Source organism: Acipenser ruthenus, chromosome 4 (assembly GCF_902713425.1).
Source record: "Acipenser ruthenus chromosome 4, fAciRut3.2 maternal haplotype, whole genome shotgun sequence".
Classification (NCBI taxonomy): Eukaryota; Metazoa; Chordata; class Actinopteri; order Acipenseriformes; family Acipenseridae; genus Acipenser; species Acipenser ruthenus.
The window spans coordinates 88,459,805-88,472,424 of NC_081192.1; the positions used below are offsets into that span (position 1 = coordinate 88,459,805).

Consider the following 12,620-nt stretch of genomic DNA (forward strand, 5'->3'; position numbering starts at 1 on the left):
CAAATTAACTATGCGTAGCGTTCTCGAGCTGTTTGTGGTTTCCATGCACAGAGAACAGGTACAGGAGAGAATCTCACCTGGAAATCTATGGTTGTCAGGTGACATCTTGTTTGAGTGATATTGTTTAAAGCAGTGTTAAGCTCATGTAGTAAAATTTTGTAAATGCCTCGTACTAGTTGTTTAATAATGTGTTTTACTGCTCTTGCCCCAATTTTTTTTTCAAATGTCCATTGGTGGGGTGGCATATCGTTAGTAGTAATTAATATTTCAAGTAATTTATCACATGACTTATTAATTAAAAAAAATAAATAAATAAAAATAATAAAAGAGTATATAATTAAACTGTCCAATCCAGCTATTGCAGATCTCCATGGCTGAAAACCAGTGAAGACGTAGGAGTAAAGAGATCTGTGCCAGACACCTTCCACATATGCTCCCAAGGCTGTCTGGATTGGGAGCAGTGGACGTTTTCATGTGAAATGCGGTGTGAACAGGCTGGCTGTGACGTCAGGCAAGAAAAGAACACAGACAGACAGTATTAGCAGGTGAAACTGAGACGCTGCGGCGCTCAGTGTGTTTAATTGAATGAAACAAATAAAAGATTTAAACAAAAACAGCACACGGCACTTGAGGCCAAAATAAATAGAACAGTGGATGAACACTAAACAAACAAGTACTGTGCTGGTCCTCCAGCACGATGTAGCAATTGCTTATTATTTCTTACTTTTAATTTCTCCTTCTCTCCACACCCGTTCTCCACTCATCGAACACACAACCCCGCGTGAGTAAAACGTGCATCTATATATATACTGTTGTGCTGGGATTCAATTACCAATTAATTATTCAATTGAATCCCAGCATGTGAACTAATTTGTGCAATCCCGTGCTCACATACTTTATCTGCACGTGAAGTGATTATGCAATCCCTGTGCCTAAATACAACTGTATATTTTAAATCACTCGTGTTACACAGACCCATTTATATCCTGTGCACCAATACCTATACACCAACATTAACACACCACACGCAACACATAACACATTACACACACATGGGCGGGGCACACTGCCACATGCGGGTTTCCATGTGAAAATGGGAGTGGATTTCCCGTGTTTTAAGTCATGCTTATAAGTAAATGAGATTTACCCTATCGCTCTCTGTGGCCGTTATTTTCCTACTGGGACTGGCAGAGTTGAAACGTAACCTTGTCGTCTAAGAACATTTACAAATGAGAAGAGGCCATTCAGCCCATCTAAGTTTGTCCAGTTCCAAGTAGCTGACTGATCTCAGAACCTTTTCAAGTTCGGTCTTAAAGGATCCAAGTGTTTCTGCCTCAAGAACATGACTAGGTAGCCCATTCCATACCATTATCTGTGTGAAGAAGTGTCTGCTTCCCCCTGTCCTAAGTCTATCTCCACTTAATTTCCAACTGTGTCCTCTGGTCTTGGTTTCATTACTGCTCTTAACCCATTGAGTGCCATTGTCCTCATTTGAGGCCAGGCTACTTTGTAATTTTTGGAGCATTTTTAACTGGCATCTACCTTTCTCTTTAACTACAGTGTTATGACAACTTACACTAATGTTGTTAACATCAAAAGTCTAAATTCAGTGTATCATATTACATAAACACAGCGTGTGTTCTGATTTTTTCAAAGACATTTTTCTTTTGTTGTTACTTAATGGTAATGGTTTGGGTTAACTGAGTCAACTCCTTCTAAGATTTTAATTATTTGAATACAATGAAAAAGACTGTTCAGTGCGTTGTTAAAAAACAAACAAAGAAAAAACATGTTTCCTTTAGTTTCATTTAGCTTGATTAAACTGCATTTCAGTGTGTGACAAATACATCCTATTCTCATTATAAAACCTATTGCTGATATAAAGCATTACTGGGTACTGACTTGATGTTCCAGTGATATCTTTGATTCCTCTATTCTAAGTGTGTTAAAATGTTGTCAGATTGTTTATGTCAGACTTGTTAGAAAGGCTGTACCAAAATGGTTGATTGTATTTTCGATATGTTGTAGATATTACTAAAGACACCCACCATGCAGGTATCGCAAAATCCATAAACAAAACAAAACGTTAAAATAAATTCGTTCTGCACTATATAAAACGGAGCTGATTGTACCAGTGCTTGCTAGTCTAATTGCCTTTTTGTTGTTCTCCAAGTTGCTGCAGTGACATTGTAGATGCTAATATAACGAGTTACTGTAAGATATATTGTTTTAGCAGACCAATTTCATTAAGTAAACTTTATTTGAATCTTTTTAAAATTAAAAGTATAAATGCAAAACTGCATTGCATTTTTCTTTGTGACCATGTTAAGTGAAAAACGTCAATTCAAAAATTGTCAAAATCCCCCAAGGTAGTAAATCCGCTGAATTTAATACTGGCCAAAATGACCCGTTATATGGTATGCTCCCGCCCCTACAGCATTGTTGATTGACATGTAATGATGTAATTTCCTCCCAGCCCGAATTCAGACTTTAGAATTCAGGCCAGCCCAAGAAGTGAAATCGGACCAGAGAATTCGGAGTTGGAAGCCGACTCGAGTGATTTAAAAACATGGAAACGGAGGTGTGGGGGGGCCACTCGAGCAGGTACCCGGGCTATGTGATTCATGGAAACGGAGGTGTGGGGGGGCCACTCGAGCAGGTACCCGGGCTATGTGATTCATGGAAACGGAGGTGTGGGGGGGGCCACTCGAGCAGGTGCCCGGGCTATGTGATTCATGGAAACGGAGGTGTGGGGGGGCCACTCGAGCAGGTGCCCGGGCTATGTGATTCATGGAAACGGAGGTGTGGGGGGGCCACTCGAGCAGGTGCCCGGGCTATGTGATTCATGGAAACGGAGGTGTGGGGGGGCCACTCGAGCAGGTACCCGGGCTATGTGATTCATGGAAACGGAGGTGTGGGGGGGCCACTCGAGCAGGTACCCGGGCTATGTGATTCATGGAAACGTGGTAAAAGCGTATTTATGTATTTTAGCTCCACTCTTCTGAATGACTGCATGCAGTCTGGCAGTGAGCACAAGAAGGAGAGAGCACTTCAAACCTTAGAGGTGTAAGAGATGAGCTGTGGAAGTGGGAACCTTTTCCAATGTTTGAAGGAATTAAGTACTGATATAGCTGTAATATATATATAATGTATTATTCTAACAGGAACCTGACGCCCTGTATGCGCAAATAAAAAGTTGCAAAGCTGCTGCAGTTGTGCCTCCGGCTGATGCTATTCATCCACTGACCATCTCTCTAGCTCCTTAACCAGCCCGCTATCTTCAAGGACCCCGCTCTCAAGCGTGATGGATCCTCTCCTGCTACCCGGACCAAGGAGAGATTTAATTACACTATGTAACACAATTTTTGTTCCTGGGTAGTAAGTGTTATTTCCTAATTGCTTATGCCTCAAAAGTATAGAAAATGGCTATTATTCCCCACAAACTTTGCTTTTGTGACCAGGACAGTGATATTTTGAAATTCTCCTATTTCCAATGAGAAAACGGGCGAATTTGTGTCTTTTTGTTCACATAAAGTCAGAAAAAACAACATATGAATCCAAATTAACATGTATTTATACTAAAGTAACACAAAAATGACTACAAAAGATTTAGAAGTGAGTAGTTTTTCGAGATATACGATTACACTGTAAATCACTTTCACAAATCAGCCCCCAAATGTAGTCTCCCATCATGTTCTCGTTATACTGTCTTTGGTAGCGGTGTTCAAAGTCCAGTATATCCTGGTGGAAGCGCTCGCCTTGCTCCTCCGAGTACGCTCCCATGTTCTCCTTGAATTTATCAAGATGAGCATCAAGGATATGGACTTTGAGGGACATCCTACAGCCCATTGTGCCGTAGTTCTTCACCAGAGTCTCAACCAGTTCCACATAGTTTTCGGCCTTGTGATTGCCCAGGAAGCCCCGAACCACTGCGACAAAGCTGTTCCAAGCCGCTTTCTCCTTACTAGTGAGCTTCTTGGGGAATTCATTGCACTCCAGGATCTTCTTTATCTGTGGTCCGACGAAGACACCGGCTTTGACCTTTGCCTCAGACAGCTTAGGGAAGAAGTCTTGAAGGTACTTGAAGGCTGCCGACTCCTTATCTAGAGCTCTGACAAATTGTTTCATAAGGCCCAATTTGATGTGCAGTGGTGGCATCAGCACCTTCCGGGGGTCCACCAGTGGCTCCCACTTGACGTTGTTCCTCCCCACAGAGAACTCGGTCCGCTGTGGCCAGTCCCGCCTGTGGTAGTGCGCCTTGGTGTCCCTGCTGTCCCAAAGGCAAAGATAGCAGGGAAACTTGGTAAAACCGCCTTGGAGACTGTCACAAAGACGGCCGGAGTGGGTGGCGTCAGACCAGAAACAGGAACACAAACGACAGAGAGATGGGGTTTTGGTGAGGCTGAACGCGTGATCGCGTTCAGCATTTAATAAACAGAACAGAAAATAAAAGGTTGGAACAGACAAAAACACTGGACACGGCACTACACGCCAAAATAAATAGACAAACAAAACGGACTACACAGACAAACGGTGCACGGAGACAAACAAACACGGTGAGTGAAAACACGTTAACTACTACTTTTACTTTTACTATTATTATTATTATTTCACCTCCGTCTCCAATCCCGTTCTCCACTCACCGAACACCTAACCCCGAGTGACAGAAACGTGCATCTATATATACTGTTGTGCTGGGATTCAATTACTAATTAATTACTCACTTGAATCCCAGCACGTGAATTCATTACGTGAAACCCTGTGTTCACATATTATATTTAACCAGCACGTGAAGTGATTTGTGCTCTCCTCGTGCCTAAATACAAATCTACACTTTAAATATACGTGAAACACAGACCCGTTTATATCCCCGTGTACCAATCTATACACCAACATTTACACACGCAACATACAACACATAACACACAATTGCACACAGGGGCGGGGCACATTGCCACAGAGACCCATCAGGAATGCCACCATTTTGAAGTCTCCTATGACCTCCCAGCCGTACTCATCATACTTCAAGGCGTCCAGCAAGGTCTTGATGCTGTTGTAATCCTCTTTGAGGTGCACCGAGTGAGCCAGGGGAAGAGACAGGTACTTGTTACCATTATGGAGCAACTATTTATATTACTGGAAAGTTCTAGAAAGTTCTAGAAGTTACTCCAAGTTTACTCAGCACTGAATCTATCTGGAATGTTCTGGAAAATAGGTAAATTTCAAAATATCACTGTCCTGGTCACAAAAGCAAAGTTTGTGGGGAATAATAGCCATTTTCTATACTTTTGAGGCATAAGCAATTAGGAAATAACACTTACTACCCAGGAACCAAAAAAAAAAAAAAATTGTTACACAGTGTTATGCCTTTAAGCCTTCTTTCAAGTTAGTAACCAATCAGCTACTTCCCCAAATGACTGACATTCCAGTGTAAAAGATGTCCTGGAAGGCAAGTGAAGCAAATTGATAACTTTCTTTTACCTGGTGTAGTACCAGACGTCCTATTTTATGAAAATGTTTGCAGTATCACATGTTTCTTCTTAAACTGCAAATTTAAGACTGATATAGTTCAAATTAAGCTGTAACTGAATATCACACAGAGGTCCTTACAGTTATTGATTCTCAACCTTACCATGTTGTGGGAGGGAAAATGGGCTTCAGTCAAGTCAGTGAACATAATGTCAAAAAAAGAACAGCATTCAACAAAATCTTCTTACGTTTGGTTGGCTTTATTATTCTTGTAAGCTGTTTATATCCACACTACCAAGGCATGATGCATCTAAAACAGTAGGCTGCCTACAGATAGTGAAGCTCTGTGTGTAAAGTGCACCCTTTTGAAGTACAACTCATATATCATACATCGCAACAGTGTAAGAATCTAACAGCAGTCCCTATACTCACAATTATGGCAGGTGGCCCCAGTGTAGCCTGTCCCCTCACAGCTGCACCTGAAGCTGTCCCAGGTCTGTGTACACTTGCCGCCATGCTCACAGTGATTGGGCATACACCTGGGCAGAGAGAGAAGAAAGAAGAAAAGCGTCAGAGAGGGGTGGTTTTGAGGAAGATACCTTTGGGTTTTATACCTCTCTATATACTAGTATTTATAATACCAGATTGCTCAGTGGAAACCGTATATGAGATAGATTAATACATTTCACAGTACAAAGAGATTTATGCACATTGAACCCCATGCAGAACACAAAAAAATCACGCTCCAATTGTTTTAAGGTGCTTGGAAACAGGGAAGGTAAATGTTACATGGAAGGAAAATACTGTGTAGACTTAAAGACGTTGCATATTTTGAATGTTAGATTTTGGACTGGTTTTCTCATCACAAGACAAATCAACCACGCAATTACCTGTTTTGGAGAACCAGTCGTGCTTCTTGGAAGCAATTATTTTGCAAGTTTACTTTCTTGAAATCATTCATTCATGACAAAGGCAAAAAACAAATAACAACATTCCTTATCCTTTTCTCAAAGGAGAACTAATTTAGCTAAGAGAATGCTGCTTTGCCAGGCTTTTCCAGCAAACCACTAAAATATATCATCCGTAGTGGAACAAGCGGCTCCTAATAAAACCTGAATCAAATTCCTCTTATTTGTGGAGGAACTGGAATACCCATTAAATTACTCAGCCATATGTAATTATGTTCAGTCAGAAATACATATAATAGCTGGGAATTGAATCACAGCTCAGTGAGTATCTGAGAACCAGTTACGATCAGGTTTTTATTTGAATAGGTAAGAAATCATTCAAGATAATATATCCTTAAACAAATGTTTCTGGTTTATTTGGCACATAATCCAGTGGGGACTCTGCTATGGGTTTAGCTCTGCTAAAATTGGGAAGGAAACATTAAATGTTCTCATTATTTATCTGATTTATTGTCTTCATCTTTACTTTTAGTAGGGCAGTTAATCAAATAAAGATTAATCGATTAATCTCACAAATTAGCTTTAATCACTTAACCAAATATTTTAATTGAATATTATATATATATAACTATAATAAATATAATAGAGTAAACATTTGTCAGTTTTTTTCCTCCATTGATGCTTGCTGAGGGGCATAGCCCCCAATAGTTTTTTTTTGTTATTTTTCAATTATTATTCCAATTTCCCAGTAAAATATTCAGTTAATGCACAAATGTAGATTTACAGATTATGAATATATACAGTACTGTGCAAAAGTTTTAGGCAGGTGTGAAAAAATGCTGTAAAGTAAGAATGCTTTCAAAAATAGACATGTTAATAGATTATATTTATCAATTAACTAAATGCAAAGTGAGTGAACAGAAGAAAAATCTAAATCAAATCCATATTTGGTGTGACCACCCTTTGCCTTCAAAACAGCATCAATTCTTCTAGGTACACTTGCACAAAGTCAGGGATTTTGTAGGCATATAGTCAGGTGTATGATTAAACAATTATACCAAACAGGTGCTAATGATCATCAATTCAATAAGTAGGTTGAAACACAATAATTAACTGAAACAGAAACAGCTGTGTAGGAGGAATAAAACTGGGTGAGGAACAGCCAAACTCAGCTAACAAGGTGAGGTTGCTGAAGATAGTTTACTGTCAAAAGTCATACACCATGGCAAGACTGAGCACAGCAACAAGACACAAGGTATTTATACTGCATCAGCAAGGTCTCTCCCAGGCAGAAATTTCAAGGCAGACAGGGGTTTCCAGATGTGCTGTCCAAGCTCTTTTGAAGAAGCACAAAGAAACGGGCAACGTTAAGGACCGTAGACGCAGTGGTCGGCCAAGGAAACTTACTGCAGCAGATGAAAGACACATCATGCTTACTTCCCTTCGCAATCGGAAGATGTCCAGCAGTGCCATCAGCTCAGAATTGGCAGAAAACTGTGGGACCCTGGTACACCAATCTACTGTCCGGAGAATTCTGGTCAGAAGTGGCCTTCATGGAAGACTTGCAGCCAAAAAGCCATACCTCTGACGTGGAAACAAGGCAAAGCGACTCAACTATAGATGAAAACACAGGAACTGGGGTGCAGAAAAATGGCAGCAGGTGCTCTGGACCGATGAGTCAAAATTTGAAATATTTGGCTGTAGCAGAAGGCAGTTTGTTCGCCGAAGGGCTGGAGAGCGGTACACGAATGAGTGTCTGCAGGCAACAGTGAAGCATGGTGGAGGTTCCTTGCAAGTTTGGGGCTGCATTTCTGCAAATGGAGTTGGGGATTTGGTCAGAATTAATGGTCTCTTCAATGCTGAGAAGTACAGGCAGATACTTATCCATCATGCAATACCATCAGGGAGGCATCTGATTGGCCCCAGATTTATTCTGCAGCATGACAACGACCCCAAACATACAGCGAAAGTCATTAAGAACTATCTTCAGCGTACAGAAGAACAAGGAGTCCTGGAAGTGATGGTATGGCCCCCACAGAGCCTTGATCTCAACATCATTGAGTCTGTCTGGGATTACATGAAGAGAGAGAAGCAACTGAGGCTGCCTAAATCCACAGAAGAACTGTGGTTAGTTCTCCAAGATGTTTGGGCCAACCTACCTGCTTAGTTCCTTCAAAAACTGTGTGCAAGTGTACCTAAAAGAATTGATGCTGTTTTGAAGGCAAAGGGTGGTCACACCAAATATTGATTTGATGTAGATTTAATTTCAGAGTACATTGAGACATTAAACTGCGTAAATTTATATAAAAACTGGAAAAATTGAGGTGTTCTAAAACTTTTGACCGGTAGAGATATATATATATATATATATATATATATATATATATATATATATATATATATATATATATATATGGCATTTCCAGAACCACAAATAAAAAACAAAGAAAAAAGAGTTAGATACATATGTTCACTCTTATATACTGTATACTGTATGGGGTTCACAATTAATTATGTAACCTTTTATGGCACAGCCCCAATTTAGGATTATCAACTCAATGAAACCAGTGACAGTCATATCGGTGAAATGGGGGGAAAAAAGGTTGTAATATATATATATATATATATATATATATATATACAAAATCACGATTTTGTATATATTTAAATATTGTCCGAAGGTGCCCCCCCCCCTCCCCTCTTCATTTTCAGCACCCCTGGTTTGAAATTCGTTCCCGCGTCTCTGCATCTAAACTATAATACTCAAAGGCATTGATGCTGTAGCCACAAACTTGGTCTATACAAGCTCTGGCAAAATGGCTGTTTGGGTTTAAGAAGAAGACAAAGTGAAGAGGGTGAAAACAGCCATGGCAGAAAAGAAAGATGTTATAGGCTTTGATGCCTTGACCTTTTAGCACTGTGTTCTGGGTTTCTAATAAAGTGCAAATCAAAGTGATGAACAGTCACACTGTCTATACATGGCAGGGACCAATCACACACATCAGAGGAGAGCTGAAAAACGTATTTTACTCTCATAGTAGCACGCATACCTCTCCCAAAAGCTATTACAACATTTACAAATGGTACACACAATCTGGATAGTAAATGTCACAGGCAAGCAATGCACCAACAGGAACGTGATGCAAATTTTCAGAAACTCATATGACACTGAAACATTTTCAAATGTAGCCCACTAACACAGCACTGACTGGTATTCATAATATGACCAGCTGACCACATGTAGCTCCTGGGATCCCGCTACTGTATGTTGAGTTAAACTGTGTGTAACAGGCAGTGTTGTGTGATGCACTGCCATTACAGGTTCTCGGCCCCAGTCGGAGAGATGAGACGAGGTTAAAAGCCCTAAAACCACGAATGCAGACATGCCTGTCTCTGTTGCATTGTGGTTAAGATGCTTGCTTGCGATGTGTGTGGAGTCGCCAGCTTGCGCCCAGCCTCCACTGGTTATACTGGTGCCATGACTTGGATCTCTTATAGTAGACGGGATGCCGCTGATCGCTGAGGTTAAAAGGGGGATAAGTGTAACAGGCAGTGTTGTGTGATGCACTGCTGTTACGGATTCTGTCCCATTGGTAAGATGAGATGAGATGAGATGGGGTTACAAGTTCTAAAACCACAAATGCAGATGAGCCTGGCTCTTTTGCATTATGGCTGAGATGTTCGCTTGCGATGTGCGGGGATGCTGGTTCATGCCCAGCTGCCACCTTGTTAGACTATCTGTAGTTTCCCAGAAACCACTTTAACCAGCAATGTGGAGTAGTGGTTAGGGCTCTGAACTCTTGACTAGAGGGTCGTGAGTTCAATCCAAGGTGGGGGACACTGCTGCTGTACCCTTGAGCAAGGCACTTTACCTAGATTGCTCCAGTAAAAACCAAACTGTATACATAGGTAATTGTATGTAAAAAATAATGTGTAAAAAAATAATGTGTAAAAAAATAATGTAATTGTATGTAAAAATAATGTGATATCTTGTAACAATTGTAAGTCGCCCTGGATAAGGACGCCTGCTAAGAAATAAAAAATAATCATAAAATACGAATGATTCATGACAGCTGAAGGTGTGTATTTTTAAATGTTTCTGGAATAATGGTGAGGCTTTAAAGTTGCCCTGGTATATACTGAAGATTAGTAAAATATGTAATATGATAAAACAAAACTCAATGATATATAACACCCTAAAATGTATAGTGCCTACACAGGTAAATGAATAAATACACACAATAGTTGTTTTTTTTATCATTAAAATATAAACCACACAGAGAATTTTATAAGGCCCGGCATCTGTTTGAGACGTAACATCTGTTTGTTGATTAGTCTTGAGAAGTTCAGGGGAAGGTTGGCGGTCTCTACATGGAAGTAAAAAGTGTACAGTTCTGTACATGCATTCAAACCAACAATTCAGAAACCATTGACAGCCCTCAACTATCAGCATCACTGCAGCAGATGGGCTCTTGCCATGGGCATCTGGACTGTCATGCAGATTGACAGGGCAATTTAAAAGGAGTTTAATCCTGTCAAAGTCCTTACTGTGCTTTACTTTAGGGATAGTGCCACAGACTATGATTATTTCAAATGAGAGACAAGTGCTGAAGTGACAAACAAATTCTACAGTAAAATGCTAGCCAAAAAATTACATTTTCTTTCATCTTTAAACTTTTTTTTTATCTGTGTTGAAAAACTGAATGGTCATATAGGGAAACTGAAGAGAAAGGTAAGAGTGTTGTAATTAAATCATTAACACTCATAAATTATTTTAAAACTTAAGATACATTAATATTGCATTTGTATCAGCTTGGTTTCATTAGTACACAGTATTATTTTTCTAGGGGGCAACTTTTCCATCTGTTGGGCAGATCGTGTGAGAAAATATTCAGGCAGCAACTGGGAAGTGAAACACATTTCCTCAGAGTATAAAGGCAAAGAAAACTGCAAACCTTCTTTAACCCTGTGTAAAACTAGACATCATATTTACTATAACATGATTTTTTTTTTTAAAACTGCAGCAATGAAACCCTACACAGCAGGTCAGATTAATGGAATTGGTTTGATGATTACAACAGCTTTAAACTGTTGCTTACCATATCATGATTGACAAAAGGCTGCCTACACTTACTGTACCTTATTTCTTTTCAGGTGTCCCATAGTAAAAGCATAGCAAAGGGTAATAATGCATGGTAAAGCAAAGGTAAGCATTGTAAAGAATAGTGAGGGATGGTAAAACATAAATAAAGATGGAAAACAAGGGCAAAGTATGGTAAATGCACAGTATAACCATGGGAAAAAAACATGGGAAAATTGCAAAAATACTTGGCATATATACCGTGGTAACATTTTTATGGATTTTTACACTGCATACATTTCTTTATTGATTTTATTCATAGTGGGGCCATTGCTTCATTGGTGGTTTAATTAACTTGATTTCTACCACTAATAACATATTGCTATGTTACAGTATGTGGATTTACTTAGTTGGTGAATTATTATGAAATGTGCAAGGTTGCTTTTAGATAGTGACTGAGCAAATAAATTAAGCAAGTAATACATTTTGTTTGCTTTTTATCCACGCTTTATCCAGCTACAATATCAATCAACGGTGGTCACTGCAGAACATATAAAAATGGTCTGTTCACATCTCAGGGGGCCGTCCGGCGCTTTTCCCAGGATTCCTTAAGAGCTCTCAGAAATCCAACCTTGATATCCTTTAATTTTGGTCGTTCTGATTCATTTTATTCGGATGTTAAATTAACCTACACTAGCATCCATGTTTTATTTCATCAATAATATCCAACCCAGTGGCTATTCCCAGAGCCTGAGCCAAAGGCCAAACCGGAACGTAATCTGCATGTTTCCTCTGATCTCCTTGAGGTGCATCGAAATATTACTTCCAGCTTACACAGCGTATATCATATCTAAGCATCTGCTAAATAAACAAATAATAATAATAATAATAATAATAATAATAATAATAATAATAATAATAATAATAATAATAATTGTGGAGGTCTTTAACTTACAGATAATGGCCTGCAAGGGTAGTTGGCTCGCAACAACTTGCAGGTCATAATCTACTAGTTCAGGAACGACACAGAGGTCATCAATTCTATTATAAACCGCATTTCTTTCATAGTGGATTTCTTTTCTTTAAATCAGGAAACTCAAAACATGTTGTTGAAAATGTTAAAATGACTGGTATATAGCCAGTCAAAGTGGTGATTTTTGCTG

The 12,620-nt window shown here is 39.5% G+C and overlaps 1 protein-coding gene across 1 annotated transcript in view; it reads right to left on the reverse strand.

Annotated features, from left to right (window-relative positions):
- The window catches only part of LOC117400323 (contactin-associated protein-like 2), a 508,692-nt gene that overhangs the window by 179,761 nt on the left and 316,311 nt on the right, over positions 1-12,620 (reverse strand). The window contains exon 11 of the mRNA XM_034000113.3: positions 5,902-6,008. Coding sequence (XP_033856004.3) covers positions 5,902-6,008 — 107 coding nt within the window. The remainder of the gene's footprint in view (positions 1-5,901; positions 6,009-12,620) is intronic.